Source organism: Lemur catta, chromosome 7, assembly GCF_020740605.2.
Source record: "Lemur catta isolate mLemCat1 chromosome 7, mLemCat1.pri, whole genome shotgun sequence".
Taxonomy (NCBI): domain Eukaryota; kingdom Metazoa; phylum Chordata; class Mammalia; order Primates; family Lemuridae; genus Lemur; species Lemur catta.
In genome coordinates, this window is record NC_059134.1 from 102900082 (window position 1) to 102927094 (window position 27013).

Genomic DNA, 27013 nt, shown 5'->3' on the forward strand with positions numbered 1-27013 from the left:
TTCCTGGCGGACCTGGGACCCGGCATGGAGAACAAGCAGGAGAGTATAGGCAACATGGAGAAATCGGGCGGAGCTAAGAGACCGTTGCAGGGACATGCACTCATGCTGGCACACAAGCCACCTCCTCGGCTCCTCATGTGCCTAGACAAGGGCTGCCTCAGGCCAGCCTACCCAGGGCCGTGCGTGGGAGCCCCCACACTCCCTTCCTGGGTGAGACCACCCACCCATCTCCAGTGTTCCCCTCAGGTGTGGATGGGACACAGTCTCAGGGCTTCGGAGCAGCGGGCAGGTGGGCGACACCCCGAAACCTACACTTCATCTTCCAGCTTCTTTATCCTATCGATTGATTCTAAAACGTAGTTTCCCTATGGTGACTTCAGTGAGATGAGAGAGCAGCTGCAGCCAGCTGTCAATATCGTTACAGCTTATTCTCAGTATTTTTCATTGGCAGTGGAAAATGCTTCAGTACTTTATTGAAAGAAAGCAATAAATAATACTGTGATAAAAATAGTTCAAAAGTAGACTGTACATACTTTGTTACATGATCAGGAAGTTCACAAAAGATTAATAGAAAAACAGAACAGTAACAATGAATTGTACAAGTAAATTAGAAGCAGAAACCGAATGTAAAAAGACATGCCATCTCTGTCTGTATCAGCTGCATAATAAATAACGCACCGTGCTCTGACACATCGCTTGCTGGCTTTTTAATATGCCGCTTAAAAAGGAAAAGTTACATTTGCTACTTATACAATCCAAAATGGCTATATCATCAAAGTCTAAAAATGTACGACTAGGTTCATTCTTTAAACATGTTTACAAACAAATGTAAAAAGATGATTTACATAAGAAACATAAGGCCTTTATTAGAGTTGCACAACACAGTTCTCAGGATCTCCTGCCTTCATCTGTTATATGCACCGAGACGTCCGTGAGATGAGAGCGCAGAGCTTGGTGATTGGTCCTCGAAGAGTAGGTGTACGGCGCCGTTCCCCCTGCTCCGGGGAGGAAAGCGGGGAAGGAGGCTCGGAGGGCTGGGGCCGGTCCCAGGTTACCTGTCTTTCTTTCCCACTGAGAAAACTTTTCCCAGCTCCCAGCTTCTGTCAGGCACTGAAGACGAGCTGCCCAAGTCCAGAGACTAGGCTAGGAAAGAGTTAACCAGCGCTAAGATTTCATAGTGTTCTGATAATCCTTTTCAGTCCAAATTTTATTAGAAGCTGATATTTAATACCAGATATTTTAAATCTGTTCACGCTGCAGAAAAAAAGCATTTCTTGCTAGAAAAAGTATTAAGGTCAGTCATTAAAATACGACAATAATTGCTTGAAATTAAGTATGCATATTTCCCAATGATTGTTGTAGAGCTAGGCTGCATTTGTAAAGGACAATGCACATTGCTTGTGTCATGATAATTTTATAAACATAGTAAAATCCTTTGTCATGGTTTATCATTAAAAAATTAAACAATGATAATTACAATAAATGCATAATTTACAAAAGCCCTATATTTATTCATAGCATTTATACATACAAGCATTACAGTACATTCTTTTGAAAGACTAAAATTAGGTATAAGAACTTGATTTGAAAGGATATTTATAGCCTGGATATACATGAAAAAGTAAGTAACTATATAAATGAAGAGTCATAAGTTTACATAAATATAAGAAACATTAAATTCTAAAATATTTTCTCTATGGTATTCATGAATTTTTTACTAATTAAAAACTCTGTAATAAAATATCTTAGGGTCCATATAACAATTATTAACAGATTAAAGATTCCACTGAATTCTAAAATGTAGTCTTTGTTGGATTCAAAATGCTGCATAATCATCTGTAGAAGTAGTGTGGGTAAACTGGAAAATAAAAACAAACAAAAAGCCACCCTTAATACAAGCCACACAGAGGAAGACCCGTATGTACCCTCAGGTGCTAGGGCCGGAGCACCCACCCACACTGACTCCCCAACCTATGCTTTTAGCTGCTTTGAGAATCACTAGAGAGAATATTAAGGACTATGCATATCAACGAAAGACTTTCTTGATTGACTTCATTTTGGCATATGTCTAAGTTACCAATTAAAAAAACCAGCCAAATCTCCCAGCTGAGACATTAAAACCAAGTGGAAGCCAGGCGCCATAGCTCACACCTGTAATCCTAGCACTCTGGGAGGCCGTGGTGGGAGGATCGCTTGAGCTCAGGAGTTTGAGACCAGCCTCATCAAGAGTGAGACCCCATCTCTACTAAAAATTGAAAAACTTAGCCGGGCAACTAAAAATAGAAACCAAAAATTAGTCGGGCATGGTGGTACACGCCTGTAGTCCCAGCTACTCGGGAGGCTGAGGCAGTAGGATCGCTTAAGCCGAGGAGTCTGAGGTTGCTGTGAGCTGGGCTGATGTCATGGCACTCACTCTAGCCCAGGCAACAGAGTGAGACTCTGTCAAAAAACAAACAAACAAAAAAAAACCCAAGTGGAGCAGACACAGCTCCATTGCAGAAGCAGTGACAGAAGAGGGCAAAGCCAGTAGCTCCCTGCTGGGGTGAGCAGAGGCTCCCAGGCTGAGGCCCCAAAGCAGCACGACAGGGAACAGGCTGGGCTCTCAGCAACTAGTGCTTGTAATGGCAACACAGGAGTTTGTTTTAAAAATCAATCTCCCAGACCAGGCACCATGGCCCACAGCTGTAATCCCAGCACTTTGGAAGGTGGAGGCAAGGAGGATCACTTGTGAGGCCAAGGGTTTAAAACCAGCCTGGGCAATGTAGTGAGATCCTGTCTCTACAAAAAATAATTTAAAAAAAAAGCCAGGCCTGGTGGTGTGCACCTGTCGTTTCAGCTACTCAGGAGGCTGAGGCAAGAGGATCACTTGAGCCCGGGAATTTGAGGTTACAGTGAGCTAAGATTGTCCACTGTACTCCAGCTTGGGACACAGAGTGAGAAGTCATCTTTAAAACAAAAAACAAACAAACAAAAAAACCAATCTCTCCAAATTGGAAGGCTGTTAAGTGTCACACAATCATATAGCCTCATAAAACTTAATACATGATTAACCACAAAACTTTGGGGCTTGTTTCATTCAAGAATGTGTATTTGTAACAAAGTAAGCTTAGGAACTATATCAGTGTGCATGAAAATGTCAAGGTGGCAGAGATGTCCCCCATGCCCTTGGCTACTGGTGCAGTCCATGAGAGCTGTGTTATGCTCCCCTCTGTCCTGTCCCGCTCTCCTGCCCACCCCCTCATGACATCAACAGACACTTAACACGAGCCAGCATTTTCAAGTGTAAGGAAAGTGTAAGGAAAAAGTGAAAATACAAAAATACATTTTTTCCTTAAAAAACAAGGACACACTAACATCTTTATGGGCAATTGTAACACCAAAATCATCTTAATGGGTGCAGAGAGCTTGCATGTCTACAGTTTTAAAACTCCCCAATGAACTGAAGTTGGCTCACGGGCCAAAGCCAACAGTCCTAGCTTGACACCGTGGCTTCGTGCTTACTGATGGCTGCACCTCTGAACAATCTCCAGGGATTAAGTTGCTCTCTACTCACCAACAGGAGGCTTTAGCAGGAGTAAGTCCTGACTGTAGCAGAATCCAACCTCTGTGTTCCTGATACATTGCCTGTTTTGACAACCACGAGAGGAGGCGTGCAAACACAGCGTGCAGTTAGTCTTAAAACGTCACATGAAGGCACAAGCACAGACACATCTTCACATTACAATAGCACCTACTGAGGGATCTGAGGGGAGTCTGCTAGAGGGGTGGGACAGAGCCAGAGAAAGAGAATCAAAGTGTCACCCAGTGGTGGGCTCCCCCAAATCCCAAGGGGCCCTGGGAGTCACTGGGAGGTAACTCTGAAATAGCAGTGGAGCACCAAATGGTATAAAAACAACTTCAAAATGTACGTCTGCACTAGTGACAACTATTTAGCACTTGTTTTGTTTCTCCTTAACTCTACATTCACAGACCAACCGGGCTTTTCTTTCTGCCCTGAGGACTGTGTCTCTAAGCGTGGCAGCAGGGAAGGGACTGAGTGCTGCTGTAAGGTGTCCCACAGCCCCAGCGAGGGTGGAGGGAGACGGGGTCGCATACGTTGTTGGGTGGCGGCAGAGCAGGTGACAGGCCTGGCTGCAGGCCTGGGGCCTGGCGGGCAGTGGGGTGAGGACAATGACTGATGGAAGAAACCTGAACCCCAGTCTCAGTTTCTACCAGAAATAATACAGACCACTGATTTTTTGCTTCCCGTTCAAGAAACACACTGCATGGCCACAGGTAAGCCTGATTCCCACTCACAAACTGGGCGAGAAACTTTCAAAATCTGTAGCAGATATTTGTTGTTTCCAGTTTTTGTTTTCCCATAGGCACACCAGGAATACTTTTTTTAATCAACATCTTGCTGTGGTTCCAGAAAACACGTAAGACGGCTGGGACTGCCGGTGAATGGATAATCTTTATAGGTCCTTCCAAGAGCCCAGGGCACCTGCTGGAATTTACCTTACATTCCCTTATTTACGAAGCCATTACAGTAATCCATTTTACCTGGTTTGTGCCTTAGTAAAAAGTCTTCTTCTGTATAATACATTCCCTACACTTTTTCATAGGTTTATTTTTAATCTATCCAAACTGTCATACTTAATATTGCTGTTAATTAACAGGGGAAATGTGACTTACAATAACGAAAACTGAAATTGAAGCTACAAGGAAATCAAGGTGCTCATTGGACTGCCCAACAGGCTGGCGGAGAGTAAGCTGAAGGCCAAGTTACCCTTAAAATTCCTAAGGATTATCTGCATGTTCCTTGGAAGAGAAATGCTAATTTTTCAAAAGTTAATAGTTAAAAGACATTCTTAATTTCCCCCCTCAAGTATATTACTAAATTCTGGCAAAAAAAAAATTTACAGCTTTTTATTATAAGTTAAAAATGTTGCCCTGTAATGCATTCTCACCAAGTGTCCAGCTTAACTAAGGTTTTATATAAAGGTATTTTTCTCCTCATTTTTACGTATGTGAGAGAGGGTAAACCTACTATGGGAGAAGCTAACAAAAAAAACCTGTGAAAATCCCATCAGTACAGTTCTTAAACTCGCTCCCTTCCCGAGCCCACCATCCACGGCAGAAGTGAGAATAAACCGTCTCCGTGTAACATGGGGGCTGCCGACACACCTGGACGGCCAACACCGACACAACGCTCGTGACTCCCAGCTCCATGAAGGACTCATTCAATCATCATAACCCCCCCATGAGGAGGATACTACTGTGATGACCATTTCACAGAGGGGGAGACTGAGGCACAGTGCAGGCAGTCTGGTTCTTGATTGTGTGTACTGCCCTTCATTGATGAGTACAAGGCCAGAGCTGAGAGAGCTGTCAGGAAACCATGGTCAACTCTTAACCAGCTACATCCTCAAATCAAAGTGGCTGTCAGCCTGAGCAAGCGCAAGGCCCGGTCAGTCTCTACAAAAAATGCAAAAAATTACATGGGTGGTGGCGGCTCACGGCTGCGGTCCCAGCTACTTGGGAGGCTGAGGCAGGAAGATCGCTTGAGCCCAGGAGATTGAGGTTGCTGTGAGCTATGATGCCACAGCACTCTAGCCTGGGCGACAGAGTAGGACATTGTATCAAAAAAAAAAAAAAAGAAAAAAAGTGGCCGTCAAAGGGAAAAAGTGGCCGTCAAAGGGAAAACCTCAAGCGTCCTACGAGCTAACACCTGTGGTGCCCTCTCGATGGCACATTCCCAAAGGCTGACCTTGTCCCCCTGCTGACTTCCCCCAGGATCACCTCCTTTTCCCCTGTCCTTCTCTAATGGATACAAGGGTGATTATATGAAAAAATAACAGCAGGGAGGGAAGGAACATAGGAAAAGCGGAGCTCAAAGAGGTTGGAAATTGTGTACCTAAAGTTTACTTAGTCATTTTCACAGTGTGGACAGCAGTCCTGAGAGTGAATTACGTGGTCTGGAAGCTACGACTGCTATTTCATGACAGAGCTGTCCAGCGTGGCCTGTCACGCACACGTGTGTGCAAGGGTAGATGTCAATCTCACACCGAGAACACAGACGAATACTTAGCTGTATTAGTTAGAAGAATATGCTAAGATTTAACCAGACAATAATTTTTTAAAAATTCTATTATTATTGTTAAACTTTTAAAAACAAATGTTAGAGTTAAATTTTAAAACATTTATACTGGGGCATGCAATCATACTCAAATGCCTTGTAACGTAGTAAACAGCCATTCTAGGTCATTATTCACGTCCCACACAAGAAGCTGCTCAGGCTCCCAGAAAGTGGCAGTTAGCATGGCTCATCACATACCGTCCATCTGCATCTTCTTTGGCTGCATAGAGGGTGAAGACATAGAAGAAGTAACTCGGAAGTTTGCAGGCAGAGTCTCTGCTGACCCAGCAGCTAAGCCACGAATGTCCTTTGGTCTAAATTTTTTTCTCCATGAAGGTGCTCTCCTAAAGCTTTTATCATCATCCTGGTAAATTAAAGAACAGAAAATAAGATTCATTTAAATATAAAAGACATCAGCTGAGCCCAAGGGGATGTGCCTGTAGTCCCAGCTACTCAGGAGGCTGAGGCAGGAGGACTGCTTGAGACCAGGAGTTTGAGTCCAGCCTGGGCAACATGGTGAGACTCTACATCTTTACAAAAATAAAAAATAAAAATAAAGGACAGAGATGTAAAGTTAACTGTCCTTTAAAATAACTGCTAAAGTCAGGAATGTATTCTTAATCACGTCTTTTTTTTTTTTTTGAGACAAGAGTCTTGCTTTGTTGCCCGTGCTAGAGTGCCGTGGCATCAGCCTAGCTCATAGCAACCTCAAACTCCTGGGCTTAAGCAATCCTCCTGCCTCAGCCTCCCGAGTAGCTGGGACTACAGGCATGTGCCACCATGCCTGGCTAATTTTTTTTCTATATATATTTTTAGATGTCCAGATAATTTCTTTCGATTTTTAGTAGAGACAGGGTCTTGCTCTTGCTCAGGCTGGTCTCGAACTCCTGACCTCAAGCAATCCTCCCGCCTCGGCCTCCCAGAGTGCTAGGATTATAGGCTTGAGCCACCGTGCCCAGCCAATCACATGTCTTCAATCCCTTCTTGATACCATGCAATTTACTGCCCAAACTGGAACTTCATGGAACTTTAGGAGGCATGGTGACACTCCTTCTGGGCCCCAGGGGCATAAATGAGGACACCCTGGGCCACCCAGGGGTGTGTTACGTCTGTCTATCATCACGTTTCACTTCTTATCTTGCAGGAATCACTTTCTTGCTATATAATACATTTTTATTTGTCTTAAAAAGTAGTTTTGAAGCTGTAAACATTTCTGTCTTATGCCAGGACATGGCCAAAAAGTGCTTCATCTTTAGAGATGCCCTCCTACTCTCTTTGTCAAATTCCAGTTTTCTTGAGGTGCACTGAAGACAATAGTAACAGTGTGGAAATAAATGAGTCATGGTTTTGTATAAGGGGAAGTTAACATTCTGTGTCTTTTGTTTTTTGAGACAGAGTCTTGCTCTGTTGCCCAGGCTCACAGCTCACTGCAACCTTAAACTCCTGGGCTCAACTGATCCTCCCACGTCAGGCCTCCTGAGTAGCTGGGACTACAGGCACACATCGCCACATCCAGCTAATTTTTCTGTTTTTTGTAGACATGGGGTCTTGCTGTTGCCCAGGCTGGTCTTGAACTCTTGGCCAGCCTACCAAAGTGCTAAGGCTATAGACGTGAACCACAGTGCCAAGCCAATATTTGGTGTTTTTTAATACTTCTGAAACATTTCCCCATCAAAGTAAAAGGGCTCTGCATTGGAGTAGGACATCCAGTGGTCCCCAAAACACCATTTACAGACTCCATTCTTAACCTGCAACCAATGTTTTATGACATAAAAACCATTTTTGAAGAAGGGTTTGACACAGTGGGAGGCTAAGGTGGGAGGATCGCTTGAGCTCAGGTCAGGAGTTCGAGACCAGCCTGAGCAAGAGTGAGACTCTGTCTCTACTAACAAAAAAAAAAAACAAAAACAACAACAACAACAACAAAAAAAAAAAACAGAAGAATTAGCCAGGTGTGGTGGCATGCACTTATAGTCCCAGCCACTCAGGAGACAGAGGCAGGAGGATCGCTGGAGCCCAGGAGTTTGAGGTTGCTGTGAGCTATGATCACACCACTATACTCTAGCCCAGGGAGACAGTGAGACCCTGTCTCCACCCCCCAAAAAAAACCTAACAACAAGAAAAAACAAACTATTTTTGGGGAGTGTCAAAAATTAAATCACAAAAATGAAAACAAAACTGTCTTATTGATGATATTAGTCTCCCTCTCCCCCCAAGAGAAGGCCTCACTCTGTCACCCAGGCTGGAATGTAGTGGCACAATCACAGCTCACTGAAGCCTCAAATTCCTGGGCTCAAGTGATCCTCCCACCTCAGCCTCCCCAAATGCGCCACTGTACCCAGCCCAATACTTTCTTACCAGCTGATTTGTTAATAACTATGTAAGAGCAAAGCTTAACTTGTAAGGTAAAAGTATCTCCACATTTTGAAGAGATAGCCTAGCTACATGGTTGTCCTGAGTATAATAGATTATATTGAACATAAACGTAAAGAACATTAGGCCAAAAACTTACTTCATCAAACCTTCTGTCAGTCCCCATGACCAAAAGGTTGTTAAACTCTCTTTCCAAGACAGCACGAGCCTGAAATAACAAAACAACCACCAAAACTTTCATTAATTTAACTAGGAGGATGTTAGCTTACATACATACATTTATTTATTTATGAGACAGAGTCTCACTCTGTCACCCAGGCTAGAGTGCCATGGCATCATCCTAGCTCAATGCAACCTCAAACTCTGCGGCTCAAGTGATCCTCCTGCCTCAACCTCCCAAGTAGCTGGGACTACAGGTGTACGCCACCACACTCGGCTAATTTTTTCTATTTTTAGTTACCCAGCTAATTTCTTTCTATTTTTAGTAGAGACAGAGTCTCGCTCTTGCTGAGGCTGGTCTCAAACTCTTGAGCTCAAGTGATCCTCCAGCCTCCCAGAGTGCTAGGATTATAGGCATGAATCACCTCGCTGGGCCTCATAACTGTTTTTTAAACTAACACTTTAAAATAGAAGAAAATTAATAAAACCTCAATGCGGCATATCTAAAATGTTTCTTTCCCTGAGAACTAAATATATGTCACTCTTAAAAGCATATGGACTGGAAGAAAGACTCCCTTGATTTACTGCAAGACTCTCATGCTTGTAACAGAAAGGGAAAGATGAGACACAAAATAATAAAAAAGAATGTTTAATTTTAAAGCATTGTTTTACAGATTAGTTATGAAAAGAGATTACTAGTTGTCTGAGGTTCTTCTGTTTTCTCTCCATTCACGTGGACAACTAAATGGCTACAATCAGGAGAGCCGACTGAACACTGCGGCTGAGTGCAGACGCGGACAGACTCAGTATCACCTGTGTGTTCTGAGTCGGGATCTGTAACAGCAGCGCCAGTGCGTTGAAATCGAAGGTTTCATCTAAGGCCAGAAGCGCACCGTGAACGCCACTCTCTATGAGATTGTTTGCATATTCTTTAAGACCAATAGACAGGATCCAGCGAATCACTCGATCATTGCTCCAAACAAGCACGTCTGAAAAAGAATAAAAACAATTATAAAAGTGGCTTCAGAAAGCCATCTTTATCACACACACCCTATAACGCAGGAGAAAGATCCCTACCGTTGTTCCTAATCCTTTGGCTCCTGACAAAGGGCATGATCCCCACAAGTGCTGGGAGGAACTGCTAAACGGACAACCTTTGCCGCACTTAGACACTGGTGTCCTGGCCCTGCTCCATTCTAATGGAAGCTCTCCCATTAGAACTTGGTCTTCAGTGAACACAAGAGGAATGAAGGTATCATGTACACTGTATTTCTAGAGAACAGAAAACGAGGAGGATCCAGGGATCAGAAACCAAAAGGACCATAAGGACTTTAAAACCTAACATGTATGAACATGTTTTATAGCAGGAGAGCCTCTGCAAATACTTGTTCCCATCATAGGAGTTGGCACCGTAACAATCTAGACACCTTGTTCAATTCAACATACATCACTTATGTCTAATTTTTAACCCTTGTTTATGTTGTGGCATTTTAAAAAGAGAGACCTACAGATATTCTCCAACATATTAGAAACCTCCGGGGAAGATGTTATGCAAATTAATAAATTATTAAATTTGCTCTACTAGATCTAAAAATAGCCACTCTGTAAAAATACATTCAGATGATCACCAATCACTGCCAAAGACAGTTTTTGTTAACTGTAAAAAGATATAAAATGGATACAGAAAACAAATGAAACAGATTGACATATTTCATTTCCAATACCCTTTTCTGGATAAAAGCCCACACTTCCATATATACTGTATAAATGTGAATTTAAGATATTTCTCATGATTCACCATTAACTCTATCATAAGTAAACTACTCTTCAAATGCGCCATCTCCCAACATATTTTCTTCTTCCTTTAGTTTCTTTCTTTCTTTTTTTTTTTTAAGGGACAGGGTCTCTTTCTGTTGCCCAGCGAAGTTCAGTGGAGAGATCAAAGTTTACTGTAACCTCAAACTCCTGGGCTCAAGTGATGATACTCCTGCCTCAGCCTCCTGAGGAGCAGGAGCTAATTTTGTAGCCACTTGTACACCACCACACCTGGCTAATGTTAACATTTTTTATAGGGATGGGGTCCTCCTATGTTGCCCAGACTGGTTTTGAACTCGTGGGCTCAAGTGCTCCTCCTGCCTTGGCCTCCCAGAGTGCTGGGATTGCAGGTGTGAGCCACCATGCCTGGCCCTCTTTAGTTTCTTTCTTAGTAAAAACTGGGGATGAAAACACCATTTACAGGGCTGTGGAAAGGATTAAATAAATCAACCTATGAAAGTGCTTGGAACATTTCCCATCACCTACTCACTATTCAATAAGCCTTGCTTCTCATCATTATTATTGTTATTATTGATCTTCTTGCATTCCAAAAATTCTTGGAGATTTGACTTTGAGCTTCATGTTTAGAGTCTTACTTTAAAAGCAAATTACTATCTTTGGTCACTCAGAGGGGCACTGAAAGGCTCGCCGAGAGAGAGGAGAGAAGCCCATGTCTTCCGGCTGAACGTCCCATATACTCTTAGACCCCCCTGGCCTCTGTTTTCTAACTGAAATGCCTTTTCCTTACCCCACCCCACCAAGAAGCACCTGCTCCTCCTTCAAGGACCAGCTGCCATTCAAACTCTATGCCTCTTTCCCTCCAAGCTGGGAGCAGAACTGCATGGTGCTCTTTTGTGCTCTGGAAGCCCTTGGACGAACCCCCAGAACCACATTTCTCACACTTAAATCAAGTGAGCACACTTTGCTCTGTTGCTATCTAACAGTATAGAACAGCATCTCTGAGCAAAAGAGTACATAGATCGTAACAAAAGAAAAACTCTAAAGTCATAGGAAAAATGCCAGCCCTGAGACATTCAGCCTGCAGACTGATGTAAGGCGTAACAGGCACAAGTTCTCTGGCCACAGAACAGATCTCAAAAGCATTCACTTTCATCTTTCCCTCCTCTGCAATAATGCCAGACTAGTTTTTTCCACTTAAAGCTTTTCCCGATTTTTTTAAAAACAGGAAATCACTGATGCTGCTACCACCCCAGCCAGCAGGAGTATGCTAAATCAATTAAACAATGTACTAGCCTTTTATTTCATTCTGACTTTCTTCTCTTTTTCTTTCCAGTTCTTTTCGGTCATAATTTAACCTTCGCAGGCACATAATTCCACACTGGAAACTGTTTCTAATACAAAAAAAGAGAGATTATTTGAGATGGCAACAGTGAAAAATTTCTTAGTCCGGTAGTAAGAACTATTTGCACAGAGTTACCTGTGGAAACTGTCAACCATTTTCAGCTGCCCGCGCAGGTCCTTCTTTGTCAAGTGGTCCAGCATGCGGGCATCAACAAGGCACTCCATGAAATAGCTGCGGTACTGCGGGAGGCCCAGGCTGGGGAGCCACTCGTTGCCAATCCACTCGTGGTTCATGTCCCCGTATGCAAGTGTCTGGTTTCAATGAGTGAGTAAGATGAGTTACAGGAGTTACAAGAGCAGTTGAAATAATTTTTAAATAGATTTTTTAATCTACTATTAATACAGATATTCTCAAAGGTTAAACTAATGACAACTTTATAATTTCAAAATAATTAGATTTTCTTTTCCCTCCTTTTAAATTTGTTAGCAAAATTTTATACAAAAGGAATCATAACATTAAAAAATCTATGACTCACTTGTGATAAATTTAACTTATTTAACAAACTACCATAAACCTGGAACTGGCTATAAATTTCCTTTCTGAAACGGTTTTTAATATAGTAACAATGATGAATGATCACGACTCATGAACAAGTTTGAAGTTTCAATTCAACTCATTAAAATTATTTCAGGCTGGTTTTGATTAATTAATTATTATTATTTTTTTAGAGACGGGTCTTCATCACCCAGGCTGGAATACAGTGGCATGATCATAGCTCACATAGCAGTTTCAAACTCCTGGGCTCAAGTGATCTTCCTGCCTCAGTCTCCCAAGCAGCTGGGACTACGGGCACGCGCCACCATTCCTGGCTAATTTGAAGTTTTTTATAGAGATAGAGCCTTGCTATGTTGCCCAGAGTGGTCTCCAACTCCTGGGCTCAAGAGATCCTCCCACCTCAGCCTCCCAAAGTGCTAGGATTATGTGAGCCACTGTGGCCAGCTTGGTTTTAATTTTATTTGTAATACTTTGTTTTCCTAAACAAAACATCTGTATATTTCAAAATCAGTAAAAGTGCCTTAAAAATAGTTTTTAAAAAGAGATATAGAAAAAGCAATAACCAATAGTACTGAATGGAGAAATATACAAATCCACAATTATACTTGAAAGAATTCAATACTTGTCTCTCATAGTAACTGTTTGAACAAGGCAAAAAAAAAAAAAAAATTCAGTAAGGATATAGAAAAGACCTAAACAACACTTAACCAATTGGACCTAATTGACATTTTTTAGACTACTATACCAAATAACAGAATATACATTCTTTAAAAGTATATACAAAATATTCTCCAAGACAGACAAATCTCAACATATTTAAAGAGACTGAAATCATACAAAGTATGTTCTCATATCTGAACAGAATTAAATTAGAAGTCAGTAACAGAAAGATGTCTAGAACCCCTACCCCAAATATCTGGAAATTAGCATACTTCTAAATAACTCATGTGTCATGAAATCACTAGGGAATTGGAAAATACTTTTTAATTTAATGGAAATGAAAACATATTCAAGAACTGTGGGAAACAGATAAAGGAGTTCCTTGAGGGAAATTTATAGTATTAAGTGATTATAAATGCAGAAAGATCTCAAATCACTGATCTAAGATTCTACTTTTGAAAACCTGAAATAGAAGAACAAATGAAATCCAAAGCAAGCAGAAAGAAGAAAGTAGGACAGCAGAAATCAATGAAATATAAAAAAGAAAAATAACAGAAAATAAACCTATGGAACTAAAATCTGGTTCTTCATAAGTATCAATAAAATTAACAAACCCCGCCACATTAAAGAAAGAAAAGACATGAATTACCAACATCAAGAATGAAAGAGGAGACATCAGTACAGATCCAACAGACACTGAAAGAATCAGGGAATACTGTGAATAATTTTAAGCAACTTAGACAAAATGGACAAATTTCTTTCTTTCTTTCTTTTTTTTTTGAGACAGAGTCTGGCTCTGTTGCCCAGGCTAGAGTGCTGTGGCATCAGCCTACCTCACAGCAACCTCAAACTCCTGGGCTCAAGTGATCCTCCTGCCTCAGTCTCCCGAGTAGCTGGGACTACGAGCATGTGCCACCATGCCCAGCTAATTTTTTCTATATATTTTTAGTTGGCCCACTAATTTCTTTCTATTTTTAGTAGAGACGGGATCTCGCTCTTGCTCAGGCTGGTCTCGAACTCCTGACCTCGAGCGATCCTCCCCCCTCAGCCTCCCAGAGTGCTAGGAGTACAGGCGTGAGCCACCGTGCCCGGCCTCAAATTTCTTAAAAGATAAACTACCGAAGCAGCCCAGTATGAAGCAGATAACATGGATCTATCAGAATCTGAACTTGTAGTTATAAATCTTCTCTCACACACACAGATATACACAAATCTACCCCACATAGCTTCGCTGGTGAATTCTACCAAATCCCCACAATTTTATATATATATATTTTTTTTTCCTTTAAAAAGAAAGATATATATTTCTTTTCTTTACATATATATTTTATATGTATATATTTTATAGATATATAAAATATATAACCCCACAACTCTACAAAAGCTATTACAAAAAAGTGAATAAGAAATGTCTTAACTCATTCTATGAGGCTGGGATTACCCTGAGTGCAAAACCAAAGATATTATAAGGAAAGAAAATACAGATGCAAAAATACTTAACAAAATTTTGGCAAATCAAACCAACAATATATCGTTATTTTTATTTATTTATATTTTTAGAGAGAGGGTCTTGCTCTGTTGCCCAGGTTGGTATGCAATGGTGCAATCACAGCTCACCACGGCCTTGAACTCCTGAGCTCAAGTGATTCTCCTGCCTCAGCCTTCCGAGTAGCTGGGACTAAAGGCACGTACCACCACACCTGGCAATTTTTTAAATTTTTGTAGAGAGGGTGGGTCTTGCCATGTTGCCCAACTTGGTCCTAAACTCCTGACCTCAAGTGATCCTCTAGCCTCAGCCTCTCAAAGTGTTGGGATTACAGGCATGAGCCACAGAGCCTGGCCCAAATTAGCAATATAGTAAGAGAATAAGACATCAAGACAAGTATAGTTTAGTATTCCAGGAACCTAGGTTGATTCAACATTTGAAAAATCAATGAAATTAACCATATCAAGAGATTGAAAAAGAAAAACCATAATATCATCTCAAAAGATGCAGAAAAAGCACTTGACAAGATTCATCATTCATTTATCGAATGAATACAATGGAAGAAAAGTGCCTCAACCTTATAAAGGGTATCTACAAAAAACGTAAACCCAACATCATACTTAGTAGTAAAATATTGACTGCTTTCCCCCTAAGACAAGAACAAAGTAAGAATGAACACTCTTACCACTTTTATTCAACACTGTACTCAACATTCTAGCCACTGTAATAGGGCAAGAAAAAGAAAGGCACATGAATTGGATAAGTCTAGCAGAATACGTGCAAGATTTGCACAATGAAAAAAACTAAATACATTATATACACACACAGATGCCAGAGAAAGGCCCCTGATGCTCTCCCATGGAGGAAGACTGAGTTGTGTTCACAGGAATCCTGTAGTTGCATTCTGAGATCCCCGGAAATAGCAACTTGCAACTACCACCACTTTTTTTCCTGACGCTATGGCCTCCAATCTCATTTGTTATTTGTTCCAATCAACCTGGAAGTAATGACTCAAATTCTAACAAAGAATGTTGAAATTCTAACAGAAAAAAACGTTTCACTACTTTCTCTAAATAACCACAAATGAGAAATACACTAAATATTTTGGGGCCACTATCAGGATATCTCATAATATCACCATGTTTTTTCATTCTTCCAAACTTTACTCTCATAGGCCTGATATTTATAGCATTAATATCTGGTATTGTTTTCTTGCTTGCTGATTATGTATTCTTAAATGGGTAGAAGTAGCAAAGGAATTGTCTAAATAGAAAACTGCATAAAAGCAGAACCTTGCTTACTTCTGTTCACTCAGTATATACTCTATTCATATGTTTGAAGTGGCCGGCAACGTACACTCCCGGGAGAAGCAGGCTCAATCCCAAGGAGACCCCCCTCTTCTCCTGGGCTGCCTTACCAGCCTTCTGAAGACACACGCAAAGTGATCTCTTGGTCAGAGACCATTTGGGCCAGAGGAGACACCCATCGCACAGCGTTTACTTCCATTGTTAAGATGATCACAAATGCAACCCAGTTTTGTAAACTCCACAAAATGTGAGCTCCATGACGGGAGGGACTGTGGCTGTCCTGCTCATGGGGGGGTTCCTGGCAGCCAGCACTCTCTTACCACTTGCTGAATGAAGGTATACACTGCATATATTTTCACCGTAAACAGCAAAGGTTAAGCTTATTGAATTTATACTTCATGCCTCTGATGCACGCAATTTCACACTAAGGTAGTGACAAAGTTATATTTCTTAGTATAAAATACACTGAAATTTAAGTATTTATGAAATGAACCCTATTTAATTTACTGATGGTTATTATTGCTCCTGTAAAGAGATATCTAACTAGGTTAAATAATTAATAAGGGCCTGGCGCGGTGGCTCACGCCTGTAATCCTAGCACTCTGGGAGGCCGAGGCGGGTGGATTGCTTGAGGTCAGGAGTTCGAGACCAGCCTCAGCAAGAGCAAGACCTCATCTCTACTAAAAAATAGAAAGAAATTATCTGGCCAACTAAAATATATATACAGAAAAAAATTAGCCGGGCATGGTGGTGCATGCCTGTAGTCGCAGCTACTGGGGAGGCTGAAGCAGTAGGATCGCTTAAGCCCAGGAGTTTGAGGTTGCTGTGAGCTAGCCTGACGCCACGGCACTCACTCTAGCCTGGGCAACACAGTGAGACTCTGTCTCAAAAAAAAAAAAAAAAAAAAAATTAATAAGGTTATTTATCTGGAGAAGCAAAGAATGCCTAAATCAAGGGAGGGAAAAACCCATAGACTCATTCATACTATAGCTACTCTCCTTTTTTGTCTAAAAAAAAAAAAAAAAAAGGCAATAGACCTGACTATACTTTAGGAGTACAAATAGAAGGAAACAGTTGTTTCAACTATCACCTTGTAATCAGGAAAATTCTGATTTAAAATGATTTTGATTCTTTTCAGATACATAATGATTCTTCCCAAGTCCTTGAACACCATTAGTGAGAGTCTCCAGAACTGTCCATGCCTCGTAGCCAAGACGTGCCACTGAGACCTACAGCCTGGCACACAGCAATACTGGCGGAACTGCACCTAAGGAGCCACTGTTACTTAGTCAAGCTGTCTGAACGTAAAGGCCACAAAAGGCCACAAAATAATTGGAGCAGAGCTTTTGGTGAGTTTGGGAGTTGAAAATTCAAATGTACATTACTTGAGAAGAGGCTTAATTTCTGAAAATTCCATTAGTAAGAAAATCTTTAAATGGACACAATATTAGGGTAGTATTCAGTAAAATACTGACACAAAGACACAGAGGAAAAGTCACTATGCAATTATTATTATTATTTCTATAAAAGACACAGGGTCTTGCTCTGTCACCCAGGCTGGAATGCAGTGGCCTCATCATAGCTCACTACAGCCTACAACTCCTGGGCCCAAGTGATCCTCCTGCCTCAGCCTCCCAAGCAGCTGGGACTACAGGTACGTGCCACCATGCCTGGCTAATATTTAAATTTTTCGTAGAGTTGAGGCCTCGCTGCGTGTTGCCCAGGCTGATCTTGAACTCCTGGGCTCAAGGGATCCTCCTGCCTTGGCTTCCCAAAGTGCTGGGATTATAGGCGTGAGGCACTGCGTCCAGCCCACTTCACAATTTTGGTGTTTGGAAATTTATTAGAATACAAGTCTCCCATCAGTAGATCTTGCAACTGAAATTACCCCAGCAGGGCATTACGTATATAATCTTAGAAGCTGCCTAAGCCACAGGACTTTGTATAAAAAAGATCATATGTTAAACGAAGTGATCTACGTCAATTAAAAATAACTACCATGGCTCCATACGAGTCATGTTCAAAATTGTCCATGAGACGTACTCTTTAATCCTATGATTTGCCTAATGCTTTCAAATCATTTTTAAATCATTAAATCATTTATTACTCTGAATAAGATGCAAAAAAACATCAAAAAAGCAAATTATACAAGTTTTCATATCCAATTGCTTTTTGCTGCTGTACATGTAGTGAAGAATATATTATAGAAAGACTCCAACCTGAGCCCAGCTTCCCTCCTCATCTTCCTGACGTTACGTGTTAGGAATGCAAAAGAACATAACCATTAGTATTGGTGAGCTTAGTAACACAAGCAAATTCACTCTGTAGGGAAAGTGCAGCTTAAATGAGTGAAAAGTTCAAAATATCAAAGCATCATGCAAAACTCATGCAAAACAAAAAATTTTTCTCATGCAAGGAGCAGACTCTTTCCAAGCCAAAAACATCCATAAAAGGAGAAAGTTAGACAGTCACAACAGGGGAAAAAAATTGAGGTCTTTCCAAAAGTAGAGATGAATTTAATCTATTCTAAAAAGTCTACCCACTTTAAATTCCTTAAAAAAATCTAAAATAAAATATAATACAAATTCCATTTACATATTAAACCAATAACTAAAGGAAATACTTATCTGGAACAACTGAAATGGAAAATAACATTTTTGTTTTCAACAAAAGGGCAAAGAACCCAGGCGGTCTTAAGTGGAAAATGCACCGCGAGGGGTGTAGCCTGCGGCGCGTGACTAACCGTTTGTGGCGTGGCTGCGAGCGTTTCCATCTCTTCGTGTGTTAACCAGACATTTCCTGTGGTCTAAGGTGACCCCAGTGCACCAACCACATCCAGGTCAAGGGAAGCAGTGACAAAGAGGAGAGGGGCACACACATGAGCCACACGTACAGAGAAGGAGCCACGGAGACAAAAGTCGCTCTTCTCACTTTTTCAATTCAGATGCCCGCACAGAAAATGATAGACATGAACACAACCACATTCCCTTTGAAAGAATAAACGCGCCCTGTTATCGCTGTGTCATCAATAACCAGGGAGAATGGCCCACAATTTCCAGAGACTTAGATGCCATGCTTACCCCTGGGGGTACATGAAATATAAGGAGAAGAAAACACATTTCGTTCTTCTGGAAATTCTGAATAATTCTCAAGTAACTACTGATTCAATATATTTAAAACAGCCTTACCCAAAGATTAACAACAAAGAACACAGCATGAAACTCTCGCTTTGGTTCTTTTAAGACTATCTGCAGCAGGCGCTCTACAGTGACAGGGCCCCTCTGCCTGGACAGCCGAAGGCAGGGAAACTGGGAGGTAGGAGCAGGGCAGGGTGAATCACAAGAGTGCCACATGCCAAACAAAAAGGCCCCGCGGAACCATCTGAACCAGACATGACACAGAGGGCCACCCCACTTGTCTGCTATAAGCTCCTGGAAGGAGCAGATTTAATCTTTGCGCCCGACACAGCACAGAGTGAGGCCCATTCTTCATCACTACTGAAGAAGACAGTTCATAAAAACGCTGGAAAAACCACACAGCCCCTTCGTTTCTAGAAAGGCCACTCTAATGTGAAACAGCCGGGGAAGAGATCAGATACTGCTACAAAGCATTCCTGGGGAAAAGAGCTCTCTGAGTAATAGTTAAGAACAAACGCTTATTGTTCATTACCTAATTTTTTTCACTAAGAAAAAAATAAAACAAACAAACAAACCTCAAAACTTTTTATGTAAAGTAACCATAAGCCCTGAATCTGGCCTTGCCCTGCTCCTTGGAGTAATGTCTCCAAGGTTCTTAATATCTTAACAAGAGCTAGTTTTCTCTCCAGAGTAGACTAAAAGCAGAGACTGGGAATCCAGCCCATGTAAAAAGCCTGATTTCAGAAATTAGGAGTTGGCCTGCCCTCACCTCCCAATAACCACTAGTTTTATTAGAATAGTTTTAAACTTTTTCAACCAGGAGAACCCTTTTCAAGGACTTCCCACGTGGAGAAACATTGTACTAGTACAGATAATGCTTGCTGAACATTTGTAGATTTGGGAACTGCTTAAAATCCTGAGCTCCCAGGGTCTACAGCCTCCAAAATGGAAAGCTCCTACAGGCCAAACAGGTCAAATACAGTAAAATACTGGTTACAATGCAACCAAAGGGCTAATTTTTTCCCCCTTTAGTTTTTGGAAAAAAAAATATTGCCCACAAACTGGAATTATGGAAAAGGGAGAATTCTTTAGGGACCAGTTTTGATGGGTGGTGACAACCACCTCTTACTAGTATATCAGCTAGTAACAACCACCTCTTGCTAGCATGTTAGCTAGCATGTCAGCCATCTCTTACTCGTATGTCACCACGTACCAGTGTGCTTAAATGAATGCTACTAAGGTACCTGGAAGAGCCAGTACTCTGCAACAGACAAAAAAATTTTACTCCTTAAGATCCTACTTACACATGAAATGATATTCATGAATTCAAAAATATAACAATAAGTAAACTAAACCAGACACGAAAGAGTAAATACACAACTTCAATTATATACGTAAAGTACAAAACAGACTAGTCCATGGGGTCAGGAGTCATGCATGGCCCCCCAGGGAAGGGAGCAGTGAGGGGGGGGGCCTCTAGGGCCCCAGGCAAATCCCATTTCTCAGTGTGAGTGCTGACTACACAGGGTGCACGGATTTTACACATTCCCTGAAGTGTTACACTTATATGTGCATTTTTCTATATGTACATTTCCATAAAATTTAAAAATATTTGGACTATCATTTGCTCAGCAAATATCTTCATGTACAGTGCAAATGCTAGTCACTCATTCAGCTTGAATCATGAAACAGGAAATGAAATTCAAAAAGTTTAAGTATAAATTATGAACTTAAATGTTAACTGTTTCCTTCCTCAAGATGCCCTTAGACTGATTCGATTTTGATAAACTCCTACCTAAAGTTGTGATAATTACTTTTTCACCTTTAAAAAAAACCTCGTGTTTTTATCTTATGATGGATCCTAACTAATCTTTTACAAAAGTATTTGATAAAGTTCCTTTTGACTATCTAGTTCCCACGGATTAAAAGTTCTAATATGAACCCTAAACTTGTGCACTAGAACTACACTAGATGTGTCCATAAAGACCTGGAGAAGCAATGTAAATGGGAAGGCCACCTTCCCAGAGGTGCTCCCTCTTGCCAAAGAGCAAAGGGACTGCCCTGGCCATACCGTTCTGGACGTGGCGGGGGCCGACGGGCTGGTGAGTGACATGATCTCCTGGATGGCCAGCCGCAGCTTCAGCCTGTGCAGGGGGTTGCTGATGCCGATCTCCCTCTGGATCTCTGTGTCGGACAGCGCCGACATGATGGCTCCGCTCTTCACGTTTGCTCGGCAGGCGGCCACGTACCAGGCCGGCATCCCCACCCAGAGCTGGAGACGGGAATGGCAAGGCCAGAGGTTGTGTTTGGTCTATGGGATGGATCTATAAATTCACATTAAGTAACACACTCGACTGAGTATTAAAAAAAGGACGTACCTCCAGCCAAACGACAACAGTTGGCCCATCCCACTGGGCAAAAGGCAAACCCTGTCTCCGGGCTTCCTCGAGCAATTCATGCCTACAAATAAGAAGATACTCAAAATTAGAGAATCATTATGACATGCACATATAAAAAAGTTAACAGAAGTATTCTCTTTGAGCACTTCCAAAAGTCTAACAGTACAGTCCGCCTTCCCTCTCGATGGTTCTGCAACCACACATTCAACCAACCGAGCATCAAAAATATTAGGGGAAAAAAAACAACAAAAATCAATACAGTATAACAAGCATTTATACAGCGTTTCCATTGTATTAGGTATCATAAGCCAGCTAGAGGTGATTCAAGCACACACAAGGATGTACACAGGTTACGTGTAAGCACTACGCCATGTCACACAGAACACTTGGGCAGCCTCGGATGTTGGTATCCTCGAGAGGTCCTGGAACCCGTCCCCCACAGATACTGCGGGACGACTGTATGTTCTCATCATTTTCCTTTAACCATCTTCAGTTTTAATATTATCAACATCACCTATTTCATACTAGCTTTGTACATACTACAAAGCACACCCGAGTGAGGAAATGCTGCCTGAGCCCCTCTGACTCTATACGATCACCAGCTCCTTACAGAATCAACGTAAAAAACACCAGCAGAGTCTTCATCTTCATATCCAAGGTAACAGAACATTAAAAGGAAAACATAATCACGATTCCCTTTGTAAACAAGGAAGAAAAATATCCAGGAAGAGGAAACCACACCTAAGTCTGAACAAAGGAGCTTATCTCTTGGAGAGTCTTTAAAAATGTTAACATTCAACCAAAAAACCTCAAACAAACAAACAAAACCCCAAAACAGTGCACACTGTAGATTTTTTCCTTTATTTTTTTAAAAAGGGGTCTTGCTACATTGCCCAGGCTGGCCTTGAACTCCCAGTCTCAAGCAATTCTCCCCACCTCAGGCTCCCAAGTAGCTGGGATTAATAGGCGTGCACCACCATGCCTGGCTTAGTGCAGCTTTTTAACATTAAAATTGTTATAATCTAATAAAACAAGCAAGTAATGGATGGCTGTTTCTATTTTACACTCCTGTTTAGCTAGTATTGCTAAATTAAGTCACTGGGCCATCCTATGGTTTAACCCACAGGCTTCCTACCCAGAAGATTTGAAATCCTAACAGCTCTCTTGGTGTACAGAGTAGACCCTGAGCACAAGAACTGACATGTTGACAGTGACCACAGGGAAGCAACCATAGGTAACTCCTGGCCACACATTTCTTTGTGATCAGAAATATTCTAAATGCCTTATTTTTAAATACCCAAGTCATGATTTTACTATATTAACATCTTTAAAAATGATTGTGTCTAATATAGTTACTTGAAAGACAACACTATAAACTTGGTGTTACTATCACCTTATTTCTCAAGTGTTTACCTACAAGGCTTTCAAAGAGAAACTACTTTAAAAAATGAAAAATCTAGGAGAGAAGATGGCATTAGAGCGGAGAGGACAGGTACATTTAGTTTGCATGCATGGATGTCCCCAAGTCATTTTTAAATTCCTAGGTTGCTTTTGGACATTTTTCTATAATAATTTCTGTAGGCCATACCACAGAATCTTTTATTTCTAAAGATTAAATATTAGAGCTTCAATAAATTTCAATAGTAGTAGACTTTTCTTAGGACTGCAAAGTTTACGTACAATTACAGCCCAACTTCCTAAGCAAAATGTTTCACATAAAATTTCAAAAAAGTAGTCCTGTTTCCAGGGGATAATGATTATAATTATCTAAGAGTAATTATACCAGAAAATGCAACAAATGTTTTAATATCACAAGAAGGACAGGTGCAGTGGCTCATACCTATAGGCTCAGTGCTATGGGAGGCTGAGGAAGGAGGATCACTTGAGGTCAGGAGTTTGAGACCAGCCTGGGCAACCTAGTGAGAGCTACTCCAGAGGCTGAGGCAGAAACATTGCTCGAGCGCAGGAGTTTGAGGCCATCCTGGGCAATATAGTAAGACCCCATCTCAAAGGAATAAAAAAGACCAACAACAAAACAACAACAACAAAAAAAGAAAATAAATAATTCTGAGAAATGTATTTGGATTCTTAAATCAATAAATGCGTGAATGTCAACTGTATTCACACAAACTCAAACTTTTCTTATTTCCAAAAGACAGGGTCTGGCTCTGTCACCCAGACTACTGCAGTGGCATAATCATAGCTTACTGTAACTCTGAACTTCTAGGCTCAAGTGATCCTCCTACCTCAGCCTCCCAGGTAGCTAGGACTAGACGTGCACGCCACTATGCCTGGCTATTTTCAAAAATTTTTTTTGTAGAGATGAGGTCTCGCTATGTTGCCCAGGCTAGTCACGAACTCCTGGCCTCAAGTGATCCTCCTGCCCTGGCCACCCAAAGTGCTGGGATCACAAGTGGGAGCCACCCAAAGCCTCAAACATTTTTCCACATTTATAAATATAGCATTTTTCCTAAAATCAATTTTATCTCAGGTTAACGGATAGAAATGAAATTAAACACTATAGGCAGACAAATAACCTTTATACTTTGAAATTTCTCTATTAACTTGCTAGTACATTTCAGAACTTACACACGGATCCCATGCATAAGCATCAAGTACAGAGAAAGACCTACTCTCGGACACTTAGTTTCAGCCATGACAACAGAGTTAAATGTCCAAAGCCAATGTCATGAATTTGAACCTCACAGCTCCACAGAAACCTACCACTAACACACACACACACAAAACTGGCATTAAATTTAATCACATGGTCAGGCAAATAATTCAAAGGTTGTCCTCTTACATCTAAGTGCTCAAACATAGCTCCTAGGAATTTTTCTCTCCGACATGAAATACAAACTTCTGGGGCTGGAGGTGGTAGGACCAAGTTGCACTGCTACATACCTTACTGTTTTTATTATGGTAAGTATGAGGATGTGAAATAAAACACAGCAGCAAAATCTAAGGGACAAAATTTTCCTAGTGTGGTTCCAGGAGGCAAAAGGCCTAGTTTTAGTATTAAGTTTCACATACCAAATGGCAACCACCCAAGTTATTTTAAAACATTTTTACACAGTTCAAAGACAGCAATGTTCAAATCAGATTTTGCTGTTAAGCGTTTTTCACAAATTTCCATTTACAGAGAACCAAAAAACTGAGTGTTCCTATGGTATTGTTAACATAATAGCATTTCACCTGAGATATAATCAACGATTAAGATATTTATTATGGCTTCTGGGAAGAGAACAAAACGAGGTAGATTTACAACAGAAAAATCAACTGCCCCCCCCCCCAGTGGAGAGGGTCTCCACAGCTCTGGTGCCATCCAGGGGCAGCATCTCTGGGCCCTGAGCTCCAGATCCGTGTGGGCACACAGAGCGGCAGGTTCTACAGTCAGGTAGAACTCTTCCTCCCGTCAGGTTCCTACAGAGCCTGTCAAGTCTCCCCTTGTCTCAAGGCCTTGTGCTCCCACCTCATCATCAGTTTTCCATCTTCCCCACTCTCAAGTTCACCTCCGACCTCTTTAGACTACATAAACAGCCCATTTTGTTTCAGAAGTGGGTTTAGTTTTATTTTTCATTTGTCAGTTCACTGGGATATTGTCTCAATCTGTCTAGTGCATCTACTGAATGAACTCTGGTTTTGGATAAGGTCGACCAACACACAGCTCACTCTGCATCAGAGAAGAACCCAGAGATATGTGTGCACCCGAGTCCTTCCCCTGGGGCATCACAGTGCCTGTGCTCCTGTGCTGAACACCGTTCCAGATATTACTTATTTTCAGAGTCAAGACTTAGTTTAGAATTAAAATTTAATAAACTACAAAATCTAGAGACTATTTGAGATAAAAGTACAAAATCTACAGGAAGAGGTAAAATGCAACATAGCCAATGTTTCCAGACAGATCACTAGTATGAATAGCAAATTGTTTTTCTTTTTTTTTTTTTAAATATGGAATGCTTCATGTATTTGTGTGTCATCCTTGAGCAAGGGCCATAATAATCTTTTCTATATTGTTCCAATCTTAGCATATGTGCTGCCGAAGCAAGTACTGAAGAGAAAATTCCTTTTATTTCCCAAATTTTATGTTATCATTATTTTTTGAGAAAAAATCTCACTGTGTCGCCTGGGCTAGAGTGCCGTGGCATCAGCCTAGCTCACAGCAACCTCAAACCTGGGCTCAAGCAATCCTCCTGCCTCAGCCTCCTGAGTAGCTGGGACCACAGGCACGTGCCACCGTACCCAGCCTTGAATAGCAAGTTCTGAATGCTGGCAGGCAACAATCACAGCAGTGGCCACAGCTACAGCTAGTTTACGACTTGTTGGTTCTGTTTAAAGCACATTATGTTTATCATCCCATTTAATTTTAACAAGGCCATACAAGGTATGTATGACTATTACCCTCATTTTACAGATAAGGAAATTGAAGCACAGGAATGCTAAGTCACTTTCCCAAACTCACAAACCTAACCTGAGCAGGCACCAGGACTCAGACTCCAACGCGACCCAGCACCCTCCGCTTTCTACTTCCCAAAGTGGACTGAGGATCCGTGTCTGATTTCCTTCAGAATGTCACAAATGCTCTGTCTTCCAGGAAGTATGGCTTAATAAAGGCTGGAGGTCAATCTTTCAGAAGATAATGTATATACATCGCTAGATATTACACTTAACAGGCATTAGTTAAAAATTAGGCACAACTGAAAACTGGTCAGTGAGATGAAGAAATAATAGAAAGCTTACTTTTTTTGAAGTTTACGATTTTTTTCAGCCTGTCCTCCCAATTTGCTAAGTCCCAAGGCATCTTGAGATGAGTTCTCTGTCTCTGAAACACCAGCTACGAGGAAGCAGAACAACCCCAAAATAAAATCAACTTGGCAAAGTTGTGTCTTTTCATAAATAGGTGGTCGCACATTTGCAGGCACAGTGTTAATTTCCTGGGCTGAGTTTCTGACTAGGGCACCAATACACAAAAATGCTCCGGACAGTGAACTGAGTGGCCAATGAATGAACTGTGCTCTTCAGTTCACGCCTCCGCAGCTTTTGCTCTCTGGAGAACACAGCCTCTACCACCCCAGGAAGGAGCTGCTGGTCAAGCACATGGCGGGCACACAAATGACAGTCCCTTCCTCTCTGCAATCCTGACCCTTAAGATGTTTCCAGGAAACCCACCAACCTTGCTCTAACGCGGCTTTGCCAGCCGGTCCAGGTCGGCCCTTTTCTTTCTTGCCAAACAAGCGACCGATAGAGGACTTGATGCCCTTCTTCTTTGGGGCTTTGTGCAGCGAGTCCTGGCTGCTGTTGCTACTGCTGGGATTGCTCACAGGGCCATCCTGGGAACCTGTGGAGCTTTGAGGAAAGAAAGGGATCCTTACCACAAGGCCTTACCATGACAGAACATTCCACTCACGTGCATTAGGATTCTTCACCTTTTTAACGCTCGTTCCTCAGGCTTCCTAACCAACACTCCCAGTCTCTTCTACACCTTCCTAAAGTGCACTCTGCCCAGCACTGGCGGCTCCCAGGGTGCTAACACAGAGATCTGTTTCTGGGACACTGAGATTCTCCCCTGGGCGCTCCCCTTCAGAGGGGAGCTGGACTCCAAACCAGCAGACTCTGGAGCCCAGTGACCTGAGTCCGGCGCACCCGCAGCTCATGAGAGCTGTGTGCGGGCCGGCTGCAGGAAGAGTAGCAAGAGCAGAGT

General features: G+C 41.7%; 1 protein-coding gene and 1 non-coding gene across 6 annotated transcripts in view; both read right to left on the minus strand.

Annotated features, from left to right (window-relative positions):
- Positions 1-444: 444 nt before the first annotated feature.
- Positions 445-27013, minus strand: part of PPFIA1 (PTPRF interacting protein alpha 1) — a 92247-nt gene continuing 65678 nt past the window's right edge. For 2 of the 5 annotated variants that reach the window (XM_045558223.1, XM_045558221.1), the window contains 11 exons: positions 26486-26658; positions 26053-26146; positions 21292-21373; positions 20985-21185; positions 11904-12079; positions 11720-11817; positions 9464-9639; positions 8631-8699; positions 6317-6482; positions 3554-3624; positions 1830-1858 (listed from right to left, as the gene is read on the minus strand). In XM_045558223.1, coding sequence (XP_045414179.1) covers positions 3566-3624; positions 6317-6482; positions 8631-8699; positions 9464-9639; positions 11720-11817; positions 11904-12079; positions 20985-21185; positions 21292-21373; positions 26053-26146; positions 26486-26658 — 1294 coding nt within the window. In that variant the 3' untranslated portion in view covers positions 1830-1858; positions 3554-3565. Of the gene's footprint in view, positions 1859-3553; positions 3625-6160; positions 6483-8630; positions 8700-9463; positions 9640-11719; positions 11818-11903; positions 12080-20984; positions 21186-21291; positions 21374-26052; positions 26147-26485; positions 26659-27013 lie in introns of those variants that run through there. The other 3 variants (XM_045558224.1, XM_045558222.1, XM_045558225.1) reach the window with 2 other exon arrangements.
- On the minus strand, positions 25258-25364 carry LOC123643074. The gene has a single exon (XR_006736647.1). It is a non-coding gene; the product is annotated as a U6 spliceosomal RNA (small nuclear RNA).